The following is a 26,351-nucleotide window of genomic DNA, read 5'->3' as shown; positions in this document are numbered from 1 at the left end:
ATAACATAACCGAATATGCTTTTGGAAGTTACCTTGATGACACGGTCAACAATATGGCGCCGTCCATGGATGACAGAAGTGCTTCATCTGCTTGTTGATGTGTATTTTCGTTTAAATGTTTTATATGTTTGCAAGTACATTTAACAAACCGTGAGGCAGCGTCGGTTTCTGAATTGGCAGTTCATCTCTATCGTGCTCGTCAGTTGACTTGAAACCATTAAGGAGCCATGTCTGGGCCAAATGTCTGGAGTCGCACTCGAGAGAAAATTAGACATTTCCCCGAACTTTTTGCACAGTGTGCAGGAGAGGTAAGCACTGAAAAAGTTATTGGGACATTGTCATAGCGGGAACGTCTTGGTCTCAGAAATAGTTCACTTAATATTAAAATGAATTCCAACTTGGTGCTTATGCTACATAAAACCACTTTTCAGGTCAGGACCACAAAACACAGTGTGCCCCCATGCCCCATAGCAAGTTAACGAGGCCATTTTTGCAGTTTCCAAAGAGCACATCCCACGTATTTTTCATTTGAACATCATCATCTATGCGGTTTGTTGGACACCACAGACTAACATCCATTATGCAGAGCCTGCATTTTGCAACACTAATGCTACTACTAATACTGTAGAGCAGTGGTTATCCTTTATGTCAAGGACCCCTAAATAAGTTTGATAAGGTTAGATTTTGTCCCAGGGTCCCGATCTGATGGGAGTTTTGTTTTTAGATGTTTTATTACAGAGTGTATGAACCAATGGGCAAACCAGACATACATCCTCGCATTGTGTTACTTATGGATGGAATTATAGCAAAGGTAAATGATTCCCCTTTTTGCTGGGAACCCCCTTAAGGACCCTTGGGGGTTCCCGGACCCCACTTTGAGAATCACTGCTGTAGAGTGCAGGTTACAAGAACATGCCAGTTATTCATTTATAACGTAGATATCAGACTTTTTCAATTGTTTGTTCGGCTTGACTGTTGAGGTTAGAGTTTACTCAGTTCATGATTGCACGTTGAAATGCAGTTACCCATTTACACAAACAGAAACTGTATGAGTAAGATGAATGTTGTAATAATAGAGTAAGAGAAACAATGGAGTTTAATGACACAATGCACAGAGAGGACGATAGTTAAGTGCATACAATAGAATAAAATAACAGAAATTTCATTTTATCCTGGACAGAAGGTGAAACATAAACTTGCGTTGTTTTCCTTTATCTAATGTCAACTAATGTGTGATTCAGGCAGCAGGGTATGGGAAGTGTGTTGCAGCTACCACAACAGGCAGACAGGAGCTGAGGAAGGACCTGTGCGCCAAGGAATTTGAAGCACTGAAGACCTGCTTTACAAATGCAGTACGTGATAAGGTCCGAAATCCTCCTGCTGGTCCTATGAAGTGGTGATAGATGGCCTTTGTTCAAATGTTACTTTGTTTTATTTCAGGCCAAGAAAAGAGCCAAATGAAAGAAAACTGTCATGGCTCTGTTGGAGCGGACCTACCTGGACCGTCAAATCAGCTGTTCATTGCTGAGAGAGAAGACATGAAGTTTCAAGTGTTGATTGACTTGTAGTGCTGAACGAATATTAGTTTATCTTGATGATAACATAGCCCTTCTTCTACTTGGCACTGTGAATGAACTGAATGTGTTTGGTGTGTTTAAAATTCACAGACACCTTTTCATGACTTTGTTTAATATGCAAGACTGATACAGTTCTGTAATATACAGAGGCGAATAAAACATTGCTGATAGTCATTATAGTCTGAACACAAACCAACAGTGATGTAAGTTAGAGATGTTCTTATCAGCAAAATTTACAGAAATACAATGCACATAGAAAAATAGTCATTAAAATAGCCTTTTGTACAAAACAAAGGTCCAGCATGTGTGGAATGGCTAACTGATGGAGGAAAAGTTTGATTACTAAGAAACACAACAGTCTTTATTTCCTTCCAATGTACACTTATTTTCTCATAATTACTGTACTGTTTACAGTAAGTGGTCCAGTGGAAGCAGAGAAACTGCCACATTTTTGTTTTGATAAACTATCACCACTGCAGCATATGGATCAGAAGGCACTAATAAATCAACAAGAATGAGATACTGAAGATGGAATGGCATCGACTGCGATGGATCCAGATGTGTCAAGCTGCTTCGTCGTGCCCAGTTTATCAAAGAGCAAGACTACACTATATATACCTCTTAGCTCCAACAATAAGTTGAATGCACTTATTTTCATTTGAAAGAGTACTGAAATAACAGCAAGGTCGCTTGAACCCACATGACACATCCAACATGTGGTAAATGTAGGTTCCCTAAACACTGATCACACAACAAACTTATATCTCAAAGTAAAAGGAAAACACAAACTCACCAGAAACATTTAAAATAAAATCAGCACAGGAGACAATAAATCATATCCTAGAGAGAAGCAGACTCCATAAAGCTGCTGAATGAAAAGGAACTGAGGTGATTCATACAAACAGTACTATGTCCGCCTTGTCACAACACTATAGAACGTTATTTGCATAGGGTTTATGTACACTACGACCTTTTCAAAATGCTCGTCCTAAAGGCAAAAATAAGTTAATATGTACACACATTGCTCTTTAATAAAGAATTTGAGTTATTTGAGTGCACAGTATAACGAAATGGAAAATGTTCCTCTTTGTCCGTAACATTTCAAAAAGAAAGAAAGAAAGCAAGGCAACGATATCATGGTCCACAGTATAACAAGTTCTCTGCAGGTGTGAAGTATGTTGCTGTCTGTCTGTTATTTCGCACCATCGTCCTCTGAGGCCTGCTTAATCTGCCGTGAGTGTACCATTGCCCCAGCCAGTAGCTGCTCTTCTAGGGCTGCGTGCAGGTCTGAGCCCCCCAGCTCCAGAAGGGGCTCCAGCCCCGGCACGCCCCTGGAAGCCCTGGTCTCCTTCAGGGGCCCTCCAGCCTCTCTGGGTCCCAGTGCCCTGCGCCTCCGCCTTAGATCCATCTCTCCCTGGTCCCTGACCTTCTCGTGGGAGCCCTGGGGGCGAGCCTCGGCTTTGACGCCCCCGTCTTCCACACTTTCTCTGGGGTCCGCCTGAGCAGCAACATTCTCTTTGAGGTCTCGTGCTCCTTTCTTCAAAGCTTTACCATCTTCTCTCTCAGCTCCCGGTGCAGCTTTTCTAGCATTTACGGCTTCTACGACTCGCCCCACCTGGGCCAGTCTCTCCTGAGCCTCCTCCGCCTGTTTCTCTTTCCTCTCAGATATTTCCTGGTCTGCTTTCTGTATCTGCTGCTGAAAACTCTCTTCTGCAGGGTTCTCCTGTGGAGCGTTTTCTTTTACCGCTCCCTCTTTCTCCAGCTCCTGTTCTCTGGCCAGCTTCTCTCTTCTCTCCCTTTCCAGTCGCTCTTTTTCCACCCTAGCCTGCACTTCTTTCTTTATCCTCTCTTTGTCAGCTCTTTCCTTCTCCAACTCCTGCTCTTTGGCCAGCTTTTCTTGTCTTTCTCTTTCCAATCTTGCCTGCACTTCCTTCTCTATCCTTTCTCTCTCCATTCTTTCCTTTTCTAACTTCTGTTCTCTGGCCATCTTTTCCTTTATCTCCCTCTCAAGCTGTTCTTTTTCCAGTCTTACTTGAACCTCTCTCTCTATCAGTGCTTTTTTAATATTTTCAATTTTCTCCTTTTCCTTATCCAGGCTCCTTTCTTTATCTTCAAGTTGAGCTACCTGGACATTTTCATGTACAGGCTGACGGTCGTCAGGTATTTTCTTTCCCAGTGGCACTCCTCTCGCCCCAAGCTCACCCTGCTTATGGGATTCTCCTCTAGGTGCAATATGGCCATCTTCCTTGTAAGCCGCTTGAACAGCTAATTCAGGAGCCCCTACTTCAGGAACCTTATCACCTGCCTGAGCTTGATTCTGGGCCACAGCATGATGCTCAGCTACTCCACCCTGTGGAGCTCCAACTCCCTCCTTGGGCTGTTTCAGGTCTGAGGCCAGGTCAGAGTCTTTGAGCTTCGCCGCTCCATCTTCCATCACTTCCAAGTGTTCCTGAACTCCTTTCTCTGCCTCACCATCAGCTGCAGCTCCTTTAAGTTATAAACACATTTATTTCTAAGATTGAACACTACTACTTGTTGTGTGAAATCTGTGCTCTCCATCAAGTGTCACGTTAGGGCTGGACAATAAAATAACAATAATTATCACAATATAATTTTTTCCAATAACAATATAATAAATGTTCAATAAATATTCATAAATGTTTCATTTTATTCACATGAATCATACACAAATTTGAACTTTTTTTTATGAAGATATTTAGTTGTTGAGGGAAAATGACTGAAAAAGGTTTTTACTTAAGTTTACTCATGCGTATTTGTTGACAAAGATTTTATCATAATTATTTTGAATGTTCCACCTCCGATTTGTGAAGTGATCCACTGTTTGGAATCAAGACCATAAAGAAGAAGAAACCACAATTTTCAGGTTTCTTCAGCTTTCGCTGGGGTGTATAAATCAGCCTTTAAACTCGAAAGAACGATTTGATACTTTCCGTGATAATTATCGATATCGAAAGATATGAAACTTTTTATTGTGATAACATTTTTGGCCATATCGTCCAGCCCTTTGTCACACCTGGAAAACATCATGTGTATACTCACCAGCAGGTTGTTTCTGGTGGATTTCCTTGTGTTGCTCTTCTATGACAGCCAGTAGTTTCTCCTGCTGGTCAAGAAGTCTCTTCTGTTGCTGCTGCTGCTCCTGGATCACCTGCAGTAGCACAGCGTGGTCGAGCTGGCCCTCTGCACAACAGAAACATTGAATTAATTTAAAATAAGTCACAACCTGCTCTGAGAACATTAGCATTAGTTAAGAAGCTTAGTTAGGCTGATGTGGGACCAGTGTCTAGGTGAGAGGGGAAGGGAAACAGAGATATGGCTTAGTACTAGATTGTAGCTTTAAACATTAGCTGGAGTGGGCAGCAGTAGACACACACAAACTATGTTAAGGGGAAAGGTGAGTGGATTATTTAGTTGTATGATAAAAACACAAATTAATAAGTATGTAAATATCTATGAACAAATAAATGGCCCACTGAGTGACAGAACATTTGAGGGACAGACCGAGATGAAGAGAAGAGGCAAGAGGGAATTCATACCTGCAACCAGCTTTTTTATCACTGTGATAGGAGTCCAGCAGAGAAAGAAAGAAAAAGAGAAAGAGGAGGAGAGAGAGAGCAAACGTAAACAGAGCAAGAAAGTCAACAAAAGCCAAAAAAGACTGCGTAGTGCGGAGAGCCAGGTCAAGAAGTAGGAGAAAGAAATGGATTTGAATATCTCTGCTGTCTTTTACACCCCTTGTAGAATCACAAATAGCCACAAGAAGCAAGATCAGATGACCGATTACATTATATAAGATAAAACAAGCAAACTGAGATGGGGAAAAGAGAGGCAGGAGCATAAACAGCATGCAGCAGACCATGGCAAATCCTATAAGGTTTGTTACAATATAGCCGAGTAAAGAAAACTCCACCTTCAATAAACATTTTCATTTTCAACATTTTCAATCTGTGATCAAAAGAAGTGTTGTACTTGTTGTATCTATTGTGCCACTTTCAAGAATAACCTAAGCACTCATGTATGTGTACACAGAAGTGGAAAATTTAACAGTGATGCTGTCAGTTTTTCCCCACTTATGGTTAAACAGAAAACAGTCATGTGCTGGGTCTTACTGTCATCTTACTGTCATATCCACTCAAAGCTGCTGATTCTGATCAATGGAGGCTGAATGAATACTGAATGTTGGTTAAAAAAAAAAAGAAGTTTACTAATTCTAAGTTAGCAGGACAAAAATATTTTTATGCAGCTATATTTTAGATTACATCACATCCTATCAATTGTAGCAATTCAAAAATGAAAAATATATCCCTAAATGATACACTTGCAGTGCAACCCGTTTTACAATGTGTGTGAATAAGTGACCTAAGATATTAACTCATGCCTATCCAAATAGAGGTTTTCTACTCCACTTACCGTCCAACTTCTCGTCTGCTGTATCTTTGCTGTCTGCAGCAGGAGCCTCGGCTGCAGCAAGATGATGCTCTCCTTCAGGAAGTGGAGCTGTGGGATCACCAAATATCACAAGGTCAATGTTGTATTTTCCTAGAACTGTTTTTATGTAACTAGAGTTACACAAAAGAGACTACTACTACTAGAATACTCACGTTTCCCTGCAGCCTCTGGAGCTTTGCCCACATTATGGACCTGATTGACCACCTCAGCTGCATTCCCTGCAAGAGGATCTTTCACAGAATCGAGCTTCTCAACTTCCTTTGGCCGGGGAACGTCCTGCTTTTTGCCTGCGTCAGCATCCAGCTTCTCCAGCACCTCATTGGACAGGATTTCACCTCCACCCAAATCCACTTCCTCTTTCCTCACAACAGCCTCCTCAGGCTTTGGTTTCTCTTCAACCTTGTGGTCTTTTTCTACCTCTATCTCCACAGCATGCCCTCCATCTCTTTTGGGTTCTTCGTCTCCACCTCCTACAGGAGGAACAGGTTGTTTCTTGTCCTCTTCCAGCTCTGCGTTGTTTTTTCTTGTGTCAACCATGACCTCGTCATGAGGGATAGGTGGTTCATGGCGATGGGCCTCGCCCTCCGGTGCTGCAACACCTGTGTAAATACACAAAACATCACAAATTCTAATCAGTTCATTGAGGAAACAATTAAGATTCAAGCCCTGGGTCAGTTTCCTTACCAGCATCGGGGCGGTCCAACTGCACCTCTTCCTCCTTCTTCCCCTCAGGTAGTTCCACTGGTCCTTTAATCTGGAGGGGTTCAGCCTGGCCCCTCTCTACGGGTTGTACCACCTCCACAGCTGGAAGGTCAGGTTTTTCTATCTCCATTGGCTTCTTGTTTGGAAGATTATCTACATGAAAACACACAAAACACAGTCTATCACAACAAAGTCTACTGCTACTGGAAATCACCTCTATGCAAATGTGCGATATCCAATATAGAAACTGAACAAAATTATAAACGCAACACTTTTGTTTTTGCCCCCATTCATCATGAGCTGAACTCAAAGATCTAAAACTTTCTCTGTGTTCACAAAAGGCCTATTTCTCTCAAATATTGTTCACAAATCTGTCAAAATCTGTGTTAGTGAGCACTTCACCTTTGCCGAGATAAACCATCCACCTCACAGCTGTGGCATATCAAGATGCTGATCAGACAGCATGGGTATCGCACAGATGTGCCTTAGGCTGGCCACAAGAAAAGGCCACTCAAAAAAGTCCAGTTTCACTGTATTGGGGGGGTCTGGGGGGATCTGGAAACCAGTCAGTATCTGGTGTGACCACCATTTGCCTCACACAGTACAACACATCTCCTTCGCATAGAGTTGATCAGGTTGTTGATTGTGGCCTGTGGAATGGAATGTCCACTCCTCTTCAATGGCTGTGCGAAGTTGCTGGATATTCGTAGGACCTGGAACACGCCGTCATATACGCTGATCCAGAGCGTCCCAAACATGCTCAATGGGTGACATGTCTGGTGAGCATGCTGGCCATACAAGAACTGGGATGTTTTCAGCTTTCAGGAATTGTGTAAAGATCCTTGCAACATGGGGCCGTGCATTATCATGCTGCAACATGAGGTGATGGTCGTGGATGAATGGAACAACAGTGGGACTCAGGATCTCGTCACAGTATCTCAGTGCATTCAAAATGCCATCAATAAAATGCACCTGTGTTTGTTGTCCATAACACACGCCTGTCCATACCATAACCCCACCACGACCATGGGCCACTCGATCCACAGCGTTGACATCAGCAAACTGCTCACCCACACAACACCATACACGCTGTCTGCCATCTGCCCTGTACAGTGAAAACCGGGATTCATCCGTGAAGAGAACACCTATCCAAAGTACCAGACGCCATCAAATGTGAGCATTTGCCCAACAAGTTGGTTACGACAATGAACTGCAGTCAGGTCGAGACCCCGATGAGGACGAGGAGCGTGCAGATGAGCTTCCCTGAGACGGTTCCTGACAGTTTGTGCAGAAATTCTTTGGTTATGCAAACCGATTGTTGCAGCAGCTGTCCGGGTGGCTGGTCTAGACGATCCTGGATGTGAAGATGCTGGATGTGGAGGTCCTGGGCTGGTGTGGTTCCACGTGGTCTGCGGTTGTGAGGCCGGTTGGATGTACTGCCAAATTCTCTGAAATGCCTTTGGAGACGGCTTATGGTAGAGAAATGAACATTCAATTCACGGGCAACAGCTCTGGTGGACATTCCTGCAGTCAGCATGCCAATTGCACGCTCCCTCAAAACTTGCGACATCTGTGGCATTGTGCTGTGTGATGGAACTGATGGAAGCCTTTTATTGTGGCCAGCCTAAGGCACACCTGTGCGATACCCATGCTGTCTGATCAGCATCTTGATATGCCACACCTGTGAGGTGGATGGATTATCTCGGGAAAGGTGAAGTGCTCACTAACACAGATTTTGACAGATTTGTGAACAATATTTGAGAAAAATAGGCCTCGTGTACATAGAGAAAGTCTTAGATGTTTGAGACACACATGAGTAAGCCGTTTGCCCCCATTCATCATGAGTTCAGCTCATGATGAATGGGGGCAAAAACAAAAGTGTTGCATTTATAATTTTGTTCAGTGTATATCCCCAAGATCCTTCAGCTAAACTGTGCTCCCTGTTAAGGCAACATGACTGAGTAAATAAGTCCTTTAGTAATAGATTTAAACAACCATAAAAATAAAGTTTTCATGCTAGGAGCTTTTTTTACTCTTATTTAGTACTGCTGCGGGTGAGCTTTTTATTTGCCTTTGCTGCACTTTTCACACAGCCAGTGTATACAGTCTGATAAATATGAGACACGTTACTGCGACAAAATTAAGAAACCATAAATTTGAAGCCTCATTTATTCCACTATTTTCTCTTGTCTCAGAAAAATAAAACTACCACATTCTAGTGCTAGCTAGTACTATTTAATACTGGCCCTGACATATATTTTCTTCTACAGTTGTGTTTATTACACACATTAAATGCTGGCAATAAAATAAATTAGCACCTCGGCATATACTACGTACGTACAGATCAACTCAGCTGTAACCGACTTCAAGCTGACTATTGAGGAGTAGCTCCACCAGGTGGCAGCAAACACAGACGAAGGCAAAATACTGACCGGTATAATAAATGAGTCGGAGAGAGAGAGAGATGAATTAAAATTGTAAGTGACAAACAGGAAACTGGTGTGGAGGTTGGAACACATGGGTTTCACCTGGAGTAAAAATGTGTGGAAAGACTGCTGCAAAGAAAAGAAACCATGGGGTATAAACAGGAAGTTAAAATAAAAGCCCCTCCTGTTTCAGCCTAAAACTGATAACATTAACTCGAAGGGTTCCTCTTCGCCCCACAATCACCCTCTTCCCTTTATGCAGCTAAAGCTCGCAGGCATTTTATAGCTGCCACTGGAGATATGGGGGGTAATGTATTTTGGGGGGAGGGGATAACAGGAGAAATGAACAGAGGTAGAGGGGTGGAGGAGAGAAATTACTCGAGTTTGAAGGGCATCACCCTCGTTCCATCAATGTCAAGCACTCAGCGCTGCTCTCAGATATTATCAAGAGGTTATCTCCTCACCCTGCCTGTCCGTCAGTCAATCAGTCACTGTGTCTGTCTCCATCTTTTCTTCTCTCAGAGATGAAAGAAACCTCTTTCTTTTTCTACAGCTTTGTGCTTTTGTTTTGGTCTCTCTGGCTCTTTACTACTACCTCATATTGTCTTTTTGTGGCTGTTTTACGGGCTGCGGTCCATAACTTTGAAAATAAAACAAGAAATAAACTCCCGTGCTGCTGGTGCCTTTAACTACATGCAGCGCTGCTGTCCACTCCCAGACACTGCAGACTACCCTGGCTCCGGACCTTTGAGGTAAATGTTTCCATGGCTCATTAGTAAAACACTTTAATCTACATTCCCTCAAGTAGGTAAGTGATTGCCAGCCATTAGTGCATGTCATGATCTTTACCGTGCAGTTCGCGGAGGTCCGGTAGGGGCAGGTTTTTCTTGTCAGGTGCTGGAGGAGGAGGACCTTGGACCTTGGTTCCGGGGCTTCTGGCCGAAATTGAGAGGGTGGTAAAGGTGCTGACCAGCAGGATGCACAGACCTACCAAAAGCACCAGCTACAGAACAGAGAGAGAAAGAGGAGAAGCACAACAGGTCAGAAACAGTGAATAAACATATTTTCAATGAGCAAATGATTAGGAAAATTCTGGCTATGTAACCTGAGCGAGGATGCCATTCTTCTGGATCTTTCTGTAGATGAGAGCAGGGCATATAAAGCAGATGAGGCTGCCCATGGTCGCTCCAGTCAGACCCAGAATGGTTTCCACTAAAGAGAGAAAAGGGGGAAAAAAAACACAGGTTACAGATTATATTGTGGTCCTTTTACAGCAGTGATTCCCAACCAGTGTTACTTGTACCCCTGGGGGGTAATTCTGCAGTTGTCAGGGCCTATGTGGTAATCATAAATAAACAAATCCTGGCCAAAACGTAATGGACAGCTGAAATAGTTAGCTTAAAGTCAGACGTGGTTTGCGTCCCACAGAGCGCACTGATCTCTTCTGCTATAAAACTCAAATCATTCCCTAGCTCCATTTAGACCTGCCTCTGCCATTCATATCCGGCACCCGGCCAGCCTCAGGCTCCCATCCATGGCACCCTGCTCCTGGCAGCAGAAAACCTTGGCCCCACCCCTGTCTCTGTGGACCGGGCCGGCTGGGCATCGGGCCTGGAAACCTATCGTTCATCCAGAGGACGGACACCAGATTGTCTCCCTCAGATTTAGTGTCCATTCTCCCCAGGGTCCTTACCTCCCTTCTCCTCAGTCTATTAGTCTGATTAGATACACAAAGACCCAGCCAAACACACTGTGTGTGTGTGTGTGTGTGTGTGTGTGTGTGTGTGTGTGTGTGTGTGTCCACCCAATCAAAAGTTTAACAAACAGCCACCATATAAAAGGATGAATAAAACATAAACTGATGCTAACCTTTACATCTCCACCATTTTGGAGCCGTTTGTGAGGGGGACAGAAAGACTCAAAGAACCTGACAGAGAGCCAATATTGGTGTGTACATGGATGTGTGTGTCTGCGGCATGTGTCTGTGTGTGGGTGTGAGAGAGAGAGTCTGGGAGAATAATAGCCCTATCTTCCCGTCTGCCCGTCTAAAAGGAGATAAAAGTTAGGGCCCTGATTTAAGGACTGTGTTAGAGTGTGACAGTCACTGACTCATATATTCACATTCACACACGTCGTAAAGCTCCCCAGCCACTCCGCCCACATAAAGGAACACATGCACCTCCAGTCAGCAAGCTGTACGCATACACATACAATTCAAATCCGTGGCTGATTGCTCACACACACACACACACGTGCAGGATGTACCGTTGGGGATAAGAATGCCTCCCAGCATGGTGCCAAAAACAATGGAGAGAGTGATCATCTTGAAGCGCAGAGGAGGCATGTATCCCCCAGCAGCAAACGTCCCATCCTTCTGCTGTAAGTCGGAAACAGAGAGTGATATAAGAGGTACAGAAGGAAAGACTAAATAAATAAATAAAATCTCACAAATGTACTGCATACGCGACACGTTTTTCTAAACTACAAAAGACTGTGTGCGCGTCACAGGAGTCATGTGCCTACAATGTCTGGATATGATGCAAATGCAATCTACGTCGCAGTTAAGTTCCCCAGCAGGTGTTTCCAGAGGGCTCTGTTGTTTACAGGGCGCAACATGTTCCTGTTTTTACTATTGTCACACTGTATTGCAGAGAATGGGAGTGCCTGATCAACAATGATTAATAGGTAGGCAATAGGTCACACTGTATATTAAATTATGATTAATTTACTTAGATTTACCCCATAAAGCTAGTTTATTAGTAGAATTCAAGCTGACCTGCTGCTCAAAAAGCATGGTGTTGATGGCCTGCCGGCAGGGCAGGATCATCATGGGGAAGCCAACGGCCACAGACATCATGAAGCCCACGCGGATCATTTCCGTCACTAGGTTGGACGGGAAGTTCATCAGCACGTTGCCTGCAATGTTATCTGTGAAACTGACGTAGCCAAAGAAACCCACCTGGTTCAGAGAGAGAGGCGGAGGGAACCAAAATATAGGTTTGGAAGGAAAACAAAAAGAAGGAGACGCACATGTTTATTTTTAGAAAGTCCCTCATTGTTTTTTACATGAAAGCGTACGTGCACAAGAAATCTGCCGTGCTGTCTGATGGAAACTTCACCTTTCAAGACTCTTCCACTAATACAAATACAAAACAGCTGGAAAGACCGACATAAAGATACTAAGACAATAATAATGGTAACAGACACCATTCAATACATTTTTAAGCACTGATTTCAACAAAACTATCAGAACAAGCAGGCACTCTCACAAGGTTTCCATGTGACAGCAGTGACAGGGGCAAATGTAACCAGTGTAAACACTGGAGGCTGGTGTGCATAGAAGTGTGCTTGCACTCACGGTGATGTAGAAGATGGTGACTACGTTGAGGGCTGAGGTGAAGATGGTGCTCATGCGTTTGACGGACGGCTCATCCAGGCTGTCGTAGGTCGGCAGCACCTGCCTGTGAGAGACAAGCAGCCCAACAACAACACTAGTCTGCGTGCTGCATGACACACACAGGTACTGCTGCTGTGCATTCATGTGCTGTCAGCATTATCAGAGACACAACTTTTGCTAAGGGAAGTGGCACCTCCAAGTCTAGAAGGGGGAGTCTGGGACAGTAGTTTCATTGATGTCACCTGAATCAGCAGAGTTGTGATTTTTCTTCTTCTGCTCAAACAGCTGACAACATTTGACAGTGTAGCTATCTGCTTACTTCAAATTTGATAATGGAAATTGCTCTGTAGATTTCTTTAATGTGCAGCAATCTGGATGCCCACTTGTTCAACTCATCATCAAATGATGCATCTCCCTCCTCACGCCCTTGTCAGCGTCCAACTCAGACAAGTGATTTATTTCTGCTTGTTTAGCCCATTAAAGATTTAATACAGTAAGACAGTTATGTAACACATCAAATTAAGCAAATTAAGTCAAATTTGTTGTTTGACTGGTCGTAAAGTCACTCGTGCCTACTCAGTGATGTAAATTTGCAGATATTCTGCATTGTTTGTTAATGAATATAGTTCACTACCACCTTCTGCAAAACTTACTCTTAAATAATCGCTTTAAATGTATGAATAAAACTCATATAGCCAGACATCATTTAAAGCACATGAACATACAAGTTGTGTGTCTATAATAACTTCTGCCAAGCACATGAATGCAACAAGTTTTTCAACATGTGGACTTTTTTCACATTCTGAATATTATGTTATTAATATTGTAGATGTAAGTAATGTCATGGCAAAGGGGGTGAAGTGTGTAAGAAGTGTCTACATATGAGCGTGTGTATGTGTGTGTGTGACACAGAATGGGTGACAGTAATCAAGGCTGGCTGAGGTTGAACCTGAGACTGTATGTAAACCAAGGTATCTGTCTCCTTCTGTCATTTTCGGTCCTCTGCTATAAGAGACTGTGACGATGTGGAGGGGACCAATAGTTTTACTCACTTGAAAAAATGGGTGTGTTCAAATAAAGGTTGGTATGTCCTGAGTAGTTTAACACATGTAGATGTGAATACCACGAAAAAAGAGCTGAAATTCTGAACTCTTGTCTCATACTCCTCTTTTGATGTTTGATTATATATATATAATGTGTGTGTGTGTGTGTGTGTGTGTGTGTGTGTGTGAGTGCCTGGCAGGTTTTACAGTATAATAAAGTTTCCTGGCAGACTATTTGTGCTTGCCTCTTCTTTTTCTCTCTTGCTATGAAAGGAAGAAATGACAGAGAGCAAGGAACCCTAACTTTCTCTGCCTCTCATTCTCTCTTTGTGTGTCCCTCTTTCACACACACTGGTTTTATGAGCAAGCACTGTCCCGTGGTGCTTTTTTAATCCGCAAACCAGTAAATCTCATAGCCAAGGTTAAATAAAACAGCTTATTGTAAGTGGGGAGCTAAAGCATCTAATGGTCACTCAATAGTCCAGACTCAGAGGCTAATGTGTTTTTGCTTCAACGCTGCCCTTAAATGGAGGAAATATGATGGCGAAGGTCTTCAAAGCGAATGTGGGTGAAAGTGTGTATGTGCTGTAGATAATATCATTAACTTGGAGTTGAAAGCATGCTGACAGTAGCATCACAGAGGGACATTTTCGCTGCATAGTTTTCTTATGTCCCTCTATTATGAGCTAACTCCTCCGCGCTATTCAAGCGTACAGCCAAAAAACAGCAGGGCCAGCTCCCATCCCGTCTAAATGGTGATGTTAAGTAATGTTTTAACTGAAAGTAAACACATTTCATGAATGTAATAAAAATCCAATGTGCTGAGAGCTGTTTAATCAGCCTGTGAATACATCAGTGTGTGTCTGTAAGATGGCGGCAGGCCAATGTGTTGATTAGTGGTTTGGCTTAGCTGCCTGCCGCCTAGCGGAGCGCTTGCCTCGCTCGGCCTGACCACAGGCCAAGAAATCACCCTGCCAAATATCAGTCAGCACTGCTAGTGGGAACCGACGCACACATGCATAAACACACACAGGCACCGCACTTTCTTCTTCTTCTTCTAACATGAGCACACCTCACTTGGTGAACACACCCGCCCTACCATAATGTTATGTTGGCTCTGTGAGATTACATTAATTAAAGTCTTGTTGCAGTCTCAAGGCTACAGTCACCCACTCCTGCCACTTACCTCACACTCTCTCACACAAACAAACCCATACAGTACCACCACCCAAACATCTGGCTGCTAATGACCTCACCATACCACTCCCTAACATCCCTCCCAGCACTGCATTCAAATCAAAGATAAGACTTCGTGCACCCAGATCCCATTAGACCCTCACACGTTGCCCTTCGCCCGCTCAACTCACTGCACACCCAGAGCTAGCACTAAAGCTGAGAGGACACAAGAGGTAGTGACAGAGCATGCAGGGGGATGAAAATGGAGAGGTGAATGAACACAGTGACTAAGAGTAGCTCTGATTAAGCTGCGAGAAGTGGATGTGGTTGTGTGATCTCTGCCGTCTCTGCGGGGTTAGTTAATGGAATGGAAAAAGTTAGGCTATTTTTCTTGCAGTGAATCCTTATTGTAGTTTTTTTTTGTGACATTTAAAAGTCACTTGACTGCATGGCATTGTTTTTCCAACAAATGTTTGCTTTCCATAACGGCCAAATTGAGTTTTACAACAACAAAAGCAGTAGCGTGGACAAAGAGCAGTTTAAGTCTCAGGTTAATTCTAGACTGGACGGACAGAAACAGATGAGCTGACTGTGAACAGCACATTAGCAAAAATAAGCAGCCTCCCTTTGCAATAAGAAATCCTCAACAACCACCTCATCTCCACCATGAATTTGTGTGTCTCTTTACGTAACTCACCCCAAACTCTCTCCACTGTGGCTTAAAGGAATGGTGCGTACACATGCGCTACCTGTGAAGTTTGCTGAATTTCTACATGCAATGATGAAAGATTTAATTCACTGTATTAAACAGTGGAAAATCCCCCATATGAGCATCTACCAACCACATGATTTTAGGACTACTGTCAGATTTGCCCTTATTTTGAATCTTGTTTGACATTAGTTTCATCATATGGTCCTGTTCGGGTGGAGGGGCGGGAGGAGTACTTACGACTGACAGGCGAAGGCCATCCCACAGATGGGGAGACAGCGAAACACACCCTCCCAGCGCACCACATTGACCTGCCCTATCCACCAGCCGCTGAGCAGCCCGTGTTTGAACGAGGATACCACCATCTGAGGGGAAGGAGGGGGAGGGGGGGAGTTACGGCCCGAACCAAATGAAGACAAGTGGGGGAAGAGAACGGAGAAGAGGAGGGGCTACACCCATGCTGATGGCTCACAGACAGATAATGAAAGAAATGAATGAGCAGAGAAAACCAGAGAAAATGAAGAAAGGGAAACAAGATATAGACATGACGAGAAACGCCATACTGAACCAAAAAAACCTGTCATAGCCAAAAGAAACTGAGTAATGAGGGTGATACGTGAAGACTAAAAGTCAACTCTAAATTTGATAAAGCATAAGAGGCTTACAAAAGGGCAATCTAGATTTAAAAAAAAAAAAACTCCACAGGTTTTTGATCAGCATGCGTTTCCTGTGTCTTGCTCCTTTAATTACCTGATCAAGTCCCAAAGGACAGCAGAACACTCTGTAACCCTCCAGCCTCCCACACCCACACCGCTCATCCTGGCTGTAGGGTGGAGGTGGGAGGGCAGCAAAGATGAAACTTTTCACTCGTCTGCCTTATTAATACTACTGCCACCAAACACACACACACACACACACTCTCTCTCTCTCTCTCTCTCACAGAGCTTGAATGGCTCAGACCAAACCCAAATTAAAAGGTGAAAACAGAAATGGGGATGACTGAGAGGACTGGACGGAAGATAGGTGTGTGTGTGTGGGGGGGGGGTTAAGGAGTATAAAGTTGCACACTTCCTTTACTCTCTACCCCGCACCCCCCACCGCCCTTATGGTGGTGTTATTTTGGGGGTGGTTTCCGTGGTTTACTTACGGGTGACAGCAGAAGGTTGTGGCGATAATGGGCAGGCACTGAATGACGCCCTTGAAGCGCCACAGGTGAACCTGCTCCACCCAGGAGCCCGAGATTATGCCGTAGCGCAGTGACGACAACACTATCTACAGCACCAGCAACAGAAACAGTAGTTGGACAGAGGAGAGGAGGTAGTCGAGGAGGGTGAGGAAGAGCAGAAGGAAACGAGGGAGCCGGAGGAAGAGAAAGAAGTAAAGTGGTACAATGGAATAGGAGGGAAAAACGAAGGGTAGAATAAAAGGAGGGAGGGAAGGAGATACATCACTGTTAGAGGGTTAGGGGTCTGGACCGGGCCGGGCCTGGATCTGAAGCCAGACACACACCACACCACACCACAGCTCCAGTTTATCGCCATGCTACAGAACTACAAGTCACATCACACAGAGAGACTTGTATACAGCAGTGAGAAGTCTGTGAAAGCAGTGCTACAGGTCAGTAAAACAGAATCTCTCTCTCACAAACTCTGTGTGTGCCTTTAAAGAGTAAACGAGCTGAATCACACCAGGCAGAAAACTGCTGCTGGACCGTCACTTGAGTCAAACCGTTTTAGTATGTCGCACCTCAGACCGCACTCAGAAACCATGAAGCCAAAAGCTCATCAGCTGTGAGAGGGCTGTGTGTTTAGTGCTGTTTAGTTAAATGCAAACAGCCGTGCACTCTTTAGTGGTACATGGGTTCAGCGCTGTGTGTCCTTTAATACTGATAGCAAGGGTTTAAATATATGTTTAAGCTGAAAATGTGCTCTGTGCTGTGCTGATGCCTGTTTGAACTGGTTACATGCAAAGATGTGCATGTCTCTGCTGAGTTTGCATCAGTACTGAAACAATTAGTCCATCAGTTGATTAGCCAATCGCTTTCAATTGCAGGTTCCAACTTTTTGCATGTGATTATTTGCTGCTTTTCTTAGCGGTGCAATCTAGACTGTCTGCTGCACGAAAAACAGCTGGGGTATCTATTGGCGTGCTGATTATCAGCTGATGTGAGCTAATTGCAGATAACTCAGTATCTGCGTTTATAACAGCCAATAAAAGACAATTACAAAAGGAACCGAGAGACTTTTCTTTATACGTTGAACTCTTATTTATCAAAAATGTAATATTTATTATTGTACTTTTGTTCAAAGTACCATTTATAACAACAGGTTTCTTTTTAAACTGCATTATGTCACAACTACACATAAGAAATGTTAGGGATAATCTTTGTTTATGTTATGTGTTTCTGACAAGAAGAAGAAAAAAAGAATATCGGACGATATATTAGAATATCGGATTTTGAAATAGTCAAATATTGATCTTAAAAATCCTATAACGGTCTAGGAAACTGCGATTGACATTTTTCACAATTTTCCGACATTTTATAGGCTAGTGTACTTGATTAATTCAAAAAAAGTCAAGATATTATTGCTTATTTGCATACACATCTAAAAGGCTACTGCAAAACAAAATGCACAGTGGAAAGAAAATGGACCATTCAACCAGAAAGAAGAAAAATAAAGTACAAAAAAAAAAGTACAAAATAGTTTTATATTAAACATTACTGGTTGGAGTGTAGCCAGAAGTGCAGCATCCTTCAAATGTTAAAAGGTTGAGGTGGGGCTACATGGCTAAAAATTCAATCTTGAATCTTCTTAATTTTTCAGGTTTAAATAATCGTTAAGGTTAGTATTAACCTCAGAAACATTTAAGCTGTCATGGAGGTGTTGCTAATCAATGGTGACTGACTGGGGAATAAAGGTATGTTCAAATAGGAACATTGTGCTGACTCAGGATAAGAGAATAAAGTGTTTTTCCTAAACAAATACAAGTATTATGTCAAATGCATTGTACATGCTGTACAAACAGCAGTTAATGGGCTAGAAAAATAAGTCTGGGAGAGATATAAAATGCATTTGACATATTTATATCAACAAGTGAGCAAATACATAAAGAATATTCCCTACAGTTGCAAAGGGTTGTGATTTAGTTGAGTTGAATAATTGCGTGGATTTGACCTCCATTTGCTTTGCACTTACAGTGCTTAAAATGTCTCTAGTGGCCATTACCAAACGGTGTCTCACTCCCAGGGGAAAGCCTTTGTTTCAGCTATGAAGAGCAGCACAGCAGTTGTTTTCTGCTTGATGTGATTTAGTGTGAATTTGCTCTTTAAAAAAAAGAGGAGCAAGAGGAAGACATGGTTCTGTACAAAGGAGCGAGTAAGGAAGAATGAACACAGAATATAACAAAATAACATTTATCCAAGACAATATTCTGACCATCAAATAAGTTAAAACAGAGAGTAATGTCAATTAACTATTTTGCCGGTTATAAAGGCATCTATAATATTTACATGTGTGACGTCTTTGGGAAAGAATTAAAGAGCATAAAGAGCGAATTAACTCTAGTACTCAAAATACATAACACAGTGAACACAGAAATGCATCAACAAAACGGCAATAATCACTTGACATTACATCCACAAAGGTTTTTGATCTAATTGAAACTTTAACTGTGCAGCTTGACAATTCTTTATGCCATCTTTCTGGACTGCAGATGTCAGATTATGACTGCACTTTATATGTCCGATGCTTTGCAACTGTACAGCTAACTTAAAAAAAGCGTTCTACCTCGTGCATTTTGACTGTTGAGCTTTGTAAGCAAAGCCAAAGTGTGTTTCCCCGGCAGTCTATTCAGATGCATTGAGTGAAGTGTAGCAGTCTGTGTGTTGGCGGGCTCACCGTGAACATGAAAAGGGTGTAGAACATGAGAGCCATAGCAGAGAAGGACTGGATGGACGACATCATGTTCCTCTGTAGACTCAGAGGGAGGACGATGAACAGAGACACAGCGATCAGCAGCAGCACGCGAAAACTGAAGGTCACCTTCAGAGGACAGTGTCACATGATAATACAACATTGATACTCAAGAACTTACTAACAGACTGCTTGTTGTTGGTTTGTCACTATTTTTGGCTGCTTATCAGTAAAGTTAAGAAGAATGCGGAAGAGAGCAGTGGGGACGAAAAGCACAACTTGATCATGATCATGAAGTTAAGAAATAAAAAAAGATTGAGAAATAAAAAATAGCAAATACTGATCTCAGACCTGTAAACCTAACAGCTGAGCGAAGAAATTTGAGCCCAGATCAGCTATCACAACGTAGAAGGCAATGCAGGTCCCCAACATCAAACCGATCATACTGCAGTGGGAGAGAGAGAGGGAAAAGGTCAAATCACAATAATTATTCAAGTCTATGGTTTTGAATATAAATCTTTTTTTTAATACAACTACAATAATTATTTGAAGAAAATCAAGTCACTTCAAATACAGTATAATGTAGCGAATTAATAATAAGACCTGCCTCGTCTCCACCAGTGTTTTTCCGGGTTTCCCGTAAGCATGGAAGGCTGCAGAGAAGGGAGTGACATGGGTGTAAACATGGGGACCAACAGATGGCAGCATCCTAAAAATAGTTTCTGCTTTAATAATGCTTAAAAATCAAACCACCATAACTGTGCTAATTTAGCCTTTCCCATATACTACATATCTTCCATGTGTACTACAGTACAGCAGCTTAAACCTCAAATCTTTGTTCATTTCAATGTCTGTAGTGACGCGGTGACTTTTCCATTGCTGACGCACTTTTATCTGACCTGCTATCGTTGCTACTGCTAACTGCCTTCTTCTTCCTCTTTCTGAACAAAGCTGCGGCTGTTGCTGCCAAAATGGTAAAACAAATCATTTCCTGTGCTTCAGAGGGTTCATCTGTGAAAGTCCTGCCATAAACGATGTCATGCGCACTGAGAAAAGTGAAAAGTTGCCAATGCAAAGCCTTTACTGTATAAAGGCTGAATCACTGTTGGACTGTTAGTAATAAACACAAAGCACCAAACACTTAGTTACAGAAAAATGTCACTCATTACTATTTAAAACTCACCCAATCCTGCATAGGTCCTTCTTTTGGTGCTGCTCGCTGTGTGGACCAGGAACATGCAAGACTTGTGGGTCATCCACGAACAGAAGAACAACAAGAGAGTTCCCAGCACTATCCCACACTGTAAGACACAACATACATCCTTAAAAATAATATATTTTTTCTTTTGCTTAAGGGAGAATAGTCTGGAGTATGTGCTTCCATGCATTGTCATAATAGTAATAATAATAATAATAATATAGCCATGATTATAATATACTGTACTGGTAATAAATTGCTGTTCTTAAAATCTCTGTTGTGTCTTAGACTATTGTAGAGAGGTATATTGCTGTTTTTTAATTAAAGGGAAATGTAAAGGCTCAATAAAAATATTATTTTATGTTTTAGTTCTTCCTGTACAGAAACACCTATAAATACAGCACACATTTTGAACTTATATTTTATTTGTGTACACTTTGGTTCATGGCCACACACCAAGCACCTGGAGGCAGTGAGGCAGGAAGTAGGCTTCACAGCAAGTTGTTTCCTGAGCTCTTACTGTGATCACAATTATGCTTTGTGAAATCCTCTCCCTTTTGGGTCTATTTTCCAGGGTTGGAGGGTAATGCCTTGCTCTACAGTATTTTCAAAACAAGTATTTGTGCCAAAACATGCAAGACAATATGTTCAAATGATTTTAATGGGGGGAGTGAAAACACTCTTAAGGCAGTCACACAACAGAAGGAGAATGATACTGATTATGTTCAACCAGGCGTCCACTGATCTCACGGGGAAGTTGCCAGGCTATAAAAGTAGTCACTCATAAATTTCCCTTCACACTGATGTCCTTGTACAATGACAACACAAAAAAAACACGCAGGCCATAGTGAAGTGCACTGTCATCAAGCTGAAGGTGACAATGTCCAGTTTTTGTTGAAAGCGCTTTAGCAAGAGGTTGATTCAACAACTCTGTGGTAATATGTTGTTTATTTTATTTCTAGTCATTTCATTATCTATTAGGGCTGTCGCGGTGAAGTAATTTCCATTTGGTGCCAAATAGCAGAGTAATGCGGCATTCAGACCAAACGCGAATTTTTTCTGGAACAGATGGATGCACATCCATCGGTTCCAGTGTTGTTGTTAGCCTCATTAGCTCTGTCGGACTACCGGACAAAACTGGACATTACTTGGAGAAAAGAAAGCGAGGAGATTGATCTACCTGGTGAGTTCAAAAAACCTGTGTCTGTAACTTTATTCCAACTATCATTGTACTTTACTGTGACTAAGTTAGCATAGAATAGCCCTGATCGATCCAAACTCCATTCAGATTGAATGGGCTGTCCTAACTAACTCCTAACTAACCTTTTGAACCTTTTTAACTTTTGAAGCACTCATTTATTTATTTAACACGCCCTGAAGTGTACAGTATGAACATTGTGGTTGTTGCGGTGCTTGCCATCCTCCGCGGTAGGCTTGACCAGAATTTAGGTATTTGAGGTATTTCAATTTTGCGGTTATCGCAACAGCCCTATTTTCTATTTGCACTACGTTGCCGTTCACAGTGTGAAAAGTGAATAGTAATTCAAGTTTGTAAAACAGACATACGTCACACCGCATTGTGCAAGAAACACCCGTCTTTAAATTCCACACCACCCCAAACTACAACTGACTGTATATTAGGGCTGAAACGATACATCGATTAAATTGATTAAATCAATTACTAAAATGCTTTAATCAGTATAACTACACAGCACAGTGTTTCGCACAGACATTTATTACTGTCGCACAGCGCACTTATGCTGTGAACACGACGTGATTATAATGGCGCTGTTTGTAAAGTGGAGGAAGAGAGAGAAAATAGCGAGCGACAAAGAAGAAAGTGTCCAAAGTATGGGATTATTTCAAGCTAAAGAAAACAACAACTCTAATGTCACAGTCCATCCACCATAAAACAAAACTTACGTCGCCTCGGCAACAGCACCTGATCAGAAAGCACCCGGTGTTCTGCCAGCGGACCACAGACAAGGTGTAAGTAACAGCAACTTTAGCATTTAACTGAAATCATGATTGATTGTTGAGTTGAAGGCTAGCCAAAGTAAGCCGCAGACCTCAGCTGAAAATGTACACGTGTGTTTGTTGTTCTCCTTTTTGGGCCGTGAGTTGTAACCTCAGTCATGAGTTAACTATGTGTCGGGGAGCTGCACCTTTTAACTCCCCTCCAGCTCTCTCTGTAGCTCAGACAATCCCTGCTACCTGTGTGTGCTAATCCATCCTTTCACCCATATTCTTTGCCTTTATAATTGCCATCTTTATAATAACAAACAACAGCTGTTTCATGTGCAGGAACGCTCATTTCCCATTTCACATTTCAGGTGTGTTTTCTAGACAAAAGTGGTTTGGCCTCCGCTAAACAAAAGTACTTCTTAAATGACGCATCGATGAATCATTGAAATAACCTATAGAAGCTGTGAACACTAAAATCATCGTTTGCTGCAGCCCTACTGTATATGATATTATTTCGATGAACTACATCAAGTTCGCTTTGTGTGACAATGTGTGTGTTGCTCTAGTCATTATTTACTGGGAACCAAATCATGCCAGATAGAGACATACAGTATAATCTATTCAGGTATAGCTACCTGTGTGTGGCTTGATATGTGATATTGATAAAATTAATGAAAATAAACAAAAGCTAGTATTAATGTTGCTAGAAACATTTCCCTATACGATACAATCTGACTATAACCTATTTGTTTTGTGCAAAAGGTATGTAGTCAATGATAGAAAGTAACTATTAAGTAAATTTACCTAAGTACTGTATACATGTACAGTTTTACAGTACCTGTCATTTACTTAATTATTTCCATCTTACCACTTTCTTAAAAGAGAAATACTGGAGATACTTTTTATTCAATTCTATCATTTCAAAGCTATAGTTAAAAGTTGTCAGATTAATATTTGATTCGTTTGTAAAATATGATGCATCATTAAAGATTAAACTACCCCTATGTATATGTACAAATGAGTTCCATCTTGATAAAGTACAACATCAGGTACTGCTTGTGATTGCTGACCTTCCATTTAGCCTCTTATGCATATACTCATTATAGTAGTCTGTCCACGTGTGTAGGGTTTAGGTCAGAGCTGTGAGAGTTTTCCTTTCTAGCCATTACTGTCCTGGCCTTGAATGTTCATTGAAGGCCGAGAAAGGATCTCTGTTCCCCAAAACATAGAAACTTGGACTGTCCAAATGATTATGCATCCCTTTGCTCTGTGCCAGACGTTAGTTTCTGAAAAGGGGACAAAACCTTTCATCCAGCTGATTTTTATCATATATGTCATTTTCTTTAATTAATAAATGCTTCAAAGACAAGGTTTGTTGCAACTCAATTATTTGCCATACCAGGAATACACAATGTTAATGCATCGTTAATGACTCAATAATATAATTATATAGACTAACATCTGTTTGAGTACTTTTTGTTAGCCTAATACTTCTGTTTTAAATCCAGGATACTACTACTTTTCCTTGAGTAAATAATCTAAATACTTGCACCACTGCACACAGTCAAAGTAAAGGCCCGTGCTTCTGGGAAGGATTTTGTCGCCGCACCTGCACGTCTTATCTGCTGGTGCGCGTGCAGCTGCAGGTTACCCACCTGTTTGAAGCAGAAGGGCATTGTGAGCACGCTGACTCCGACGATGCTGTTCACCACGTTCATTATCAGACCCCAGTTGGACGCCGTCATTTTGAACCGCTTCCGGAATTGTCCTTCGGAAAGAAAACGCAGCTCTTTGGAGGCCACCGGTGAAGTATACCGGTCTAATGTCTGGTCCAAAGCGGGGACTCGAGACTCCGACTGTGTTTTTCTGACTCCTCCGCAGATCACTGACGTGGCGCTCTGGGAGAAAACACAGAGGGGGAACAAGAGTTTGACACAACTGAGCCTATCGTCGTTTAGTAAAATACCCACTAACCAAACACACACGTTAATATTAAATGTTTTAAAATGAAAGAGACAGCGGGCCGTAAAGATAATAGCGTTTCGTTGGCGAGCTAAACAACTAACGTTAGTAACTCAGTTTCATTTACGTTAACTCACCTTTCTCTGAGACTTCTGCGTGCACCGCCTCGCTGTCCTGTTTACTTTATCATCGGCAATTTAGAGACATTAAACGGCCATTTATCGTTATGAAATTGCGTTTTTGTGTATAAACTTCAGGTTGACGCAGAACCGGTATAAGAGGATATTGACAACTCCAACCTGGCTGTTTTTCTGAACGCGTAACCAGGAAGTAGGAATTACAGTCGAGGAGGAACGAGAAGACAAGACAGCTCGCTGGTTTCATTACTGTTGAAATGCTTTGGCGCCCACTAGTGGACACACAGCAGTCATAATTTTGGTGCCACTGGACACACTTCAGTTAATAAAATAGCTCGATGTCTTGTCCTCTTTATCTTTAAGCACATTCATGTTGTTATCGTTTCTCCATTATTGTGTATTTTACTTGAGTATTTCCCTTTAATGCTGCTATGCTTAATTTATCTGCATTTCATAGAGAAATACTCTGCGTTTTACTTCGCTACTTTATCTAACAGCTTTTACAGGATTAAACATTAGAAAAACATGTGATATGCTTAGACAATACAGTGCATTGTTAAAGATTAAACCAGTGGCTTTTGACCTTTTACAAAAACAGCATCCACTTAGGGGCCTTTGTTACGTTTCAGATGTCTGTGAGATGTTGTCAGTCCCACTAAAGAGTGATTTCCCCTCTTAACTTTTCAGATGGTTTCCTTTAGAAATAACTGCTCAAGGTCCAAAATGGTTGAATATTAAACATTTCACAGAAAAACTATGATCAGAGAGGGGGGGGGGGGGAATACAAGTTACATGCACACATGTTTTTTTCTTATTTCCTCCTTGACCCTTTGAAGGGCGTCTAAACCCTACTTTGGGAATCATTGGACAAAACTACTGAACTGTATAAAATAGTTAAGTCTAACTCCACCATGACCAGCTAGAACAGCAAAATGCTAATGACACGCTGATGCACCAGTGACAAAATAATAATGTAATAATGCATCAGTCACAAGTGGCATTTTGAATTTTTTGTTTTGGTATATTTTTGTCTTTTTAGGCACATTTTGCTGATAATATTCTGCACTTTTGCTGAAGAGGGTTTTTGAAAGTTTTACTTGCGATGGAGTTTTTTCCTTTTACATTGTTGTGTTTTACTTAACTAAAGGGCCTGACTAGTTCTTCCACCATTGATGAGGTCTGTAATCATAACAATACAAACAGACATGCATGAATCCTGTTTTTCCAGATGCCTCAGAGACTCCCTTCAGGAAAGGGAAACGGGCAACAGAGGGATGCAAGTGCTAAATGTGTGTGTGTGTTTGTGTGTGTGTTTGAAGGGGGATGGGGGACAAAAAAGACTGAAACAGAACAGACCAATTGTGGATGACGTCAGAGTGAATAGTCAGCCCGAGCAACTGAAATGTTGCTGGCAGTCGGTAGGTTTATTTCCATCAGCCAAAGCGCCTGCCCGGTGCCCTCTCCGATAGATGACTATTGTGTTGTTTGACCAGGAAGGAGAAGACGGAGCGAGGGGCTGGAAGGGGCGGGGGCTTGACCTGGGAGCTTTCCCCCTGCCGGGTGTGCTTTCCCTCGGGGACGGAGGATTTTCAGAGGCAGGGATGTGATGAAGCTTTGAAAGGCAAACGGGGGGATTTTAAATTGTATAGACATGTGTGTGTTTGTGCGTGTGTGT

At 42.2% G+C, this 26,351-nt stretch overlaps 2 protein-coding genes across 5 annotated transcripts; one reads left to right on the top strand and one right to left on the bottom strand.

Annotated features, from left to right (window-relative positions):
• Positions 1-32: 32 nt before the first annotated feature.
• ndufaf8 (NADH:ubiquinone oxidoreductase complex assembly factor 8) lies at positions 33-1,751 on the top strand. 2 transcript variants are annotated; one of them, XM_038736173.1, is made up of 3 exons: positions 33-308; positions 1,242-1,364; positions 1,441-1,751. In XM_038736173.1, the coding sequence occupies exons 1-3, from the start codon at positions 228-230 to the stop codon at positions 1,459-1,461; spliced, it is 225 nt and encodes a 74-aa protein (XP_038592101.1). In that variant the 5' UTR covers positions 33-227; the 3' UTR covers positions 1,462-1,751. The 2 variants fall into 2 exon arrangements, with proteins under 2 accessions (XP_038592101.1, XP_038592102.1); XM_038736174.1 differs by having other exon boundaries at positions 35-308; positions 1,242-1,352.
• Positions 1,673-24,887, bottom strand: slc38a10 (solute carrier family 38 member 10). Of its 3 annotated transcripts, none has more exons than XM_038736168.1 (17): positions 24,677-24,887; positions 24,233-24,475; positions 20,598-20,715; positions 20,022-20,067; positions 19,766-19,859; positions 19,400-19,543; positions 16,648-16,772; positions 12,534-12,636; positions 11,952-12,134; positions 11,441-11,552; positions 10,281-10,387; positions 10,025-10,178; positions 6,732-6,902; positions 6,200-6,646; positions 6,009-6,095; positions 4,638-4,778; positions 1,673-4,064 (listed from the first exon to the last, which is right to left on the bottom strand). In XM_038736168.1, the coding sequence occupies exons 2-17, from the start codon at positions 24,320-24,322 to the stop codon at positions 2,770-2,772; spliced, it is 3,417 nt and encodes a 1,138-aa protein (XP_038592096.1). In that variant the 5' UTR covers positions 24,323-24,475; positions 24,677-24,887; the 3' UTR covers positions 1,673-2,769. The 3 variants fall into 3 exon arrangements, with proteins under 3 accessions (XP_038592096.1, XP_038592095.1, XP_038592097.1); XM_038736167.1 differs by lacking the exon at positions 16,648-16,772 and adding an exon at positions 15,741-15,865; XM_038736169.1 differs by lacking the exons at positions 16,648-16,772; positions 19,766-19,859; positions 20,022-20,067; ... (1 more) ...; positions 24,233-24,475; positions 24,677-24,887 and having other exon boundaries at positions 19,400-19,532.
• Positions 24,888-26,351: the final 1,464 nt, after the last annotated feature.

This window comes from Micropterus salmoides, unplaced genomic scaffold (assembly GCF_014851395.1).
Source record: "Micropterus salmoides isolate LMB-PRFRI ecotype aquatic unplaced genomic scaffold, ASM1485139v1 Ms_hic_scaffold_21, whole genome shotgun sequence".
Taxonomy (NCBI): Eukaryota; Metazoa; Chordata; class Actinopteri; order Centrarchiformes; family Centrarchidae; genus Micropterus; species Micropterus salmoides.
Note: the sequence above shows the minus strand (reverse complement) of the source record. Positions and strands in the feature narration are given on the sequence as shown.

What these genes read in the sequence shown, in the direction of transcription:
- ndufaf8 (XM_038736173.1), top strand. Translation starts at nt 228, where the DNA reads ATGTCTGGGCCAAATGTCTGGAGTCGCACTCGAGAGAAAATTAGACAT. An exon ending in TTGCACAGTGTGCAGGAGAG is followed by an intron (nt 309 to 1,241) that starts GTAAGCACTGAA and finishes TGTGTGATTCAG; the next exon opens with GCAGCAGGGTATGGGAAGTG. An exon ending in CAAATGCAGTACGTGATAAG is followed by an intron (nt 1,365 to 1,440) that starts GTCCGAAATCCT and finishes GTTTTATTTCAG; the next exon opens with GCCAAGAAAAGAGCCAAATG.
- slc38a10 (XM_038736168.1), bottom strand. Translation starts at nt 24,322, where the DNA reads ATGACGGCGTCCAACTGGGGTCTGATAATGAACGTGGTGAACAGCATC. An exon ending in TCACCATCTTCTACATCACC is followed by an intron (nt 12,135 to 12,533) that starts GTGAGTGCAAGC and finishes TCTCTGAACCAG; the next exon opens with GTGGGTTTCTTTGGCTACGT. An exon ending in CCACCAGAAACAACCTGCTG is followed by an intron (nt 4,065 to 4,637) that starts GTGAGTATACAC and finishes TATAACTTAAAG; the next exon opens with GAGCTGCAGCTGATGGTGAG.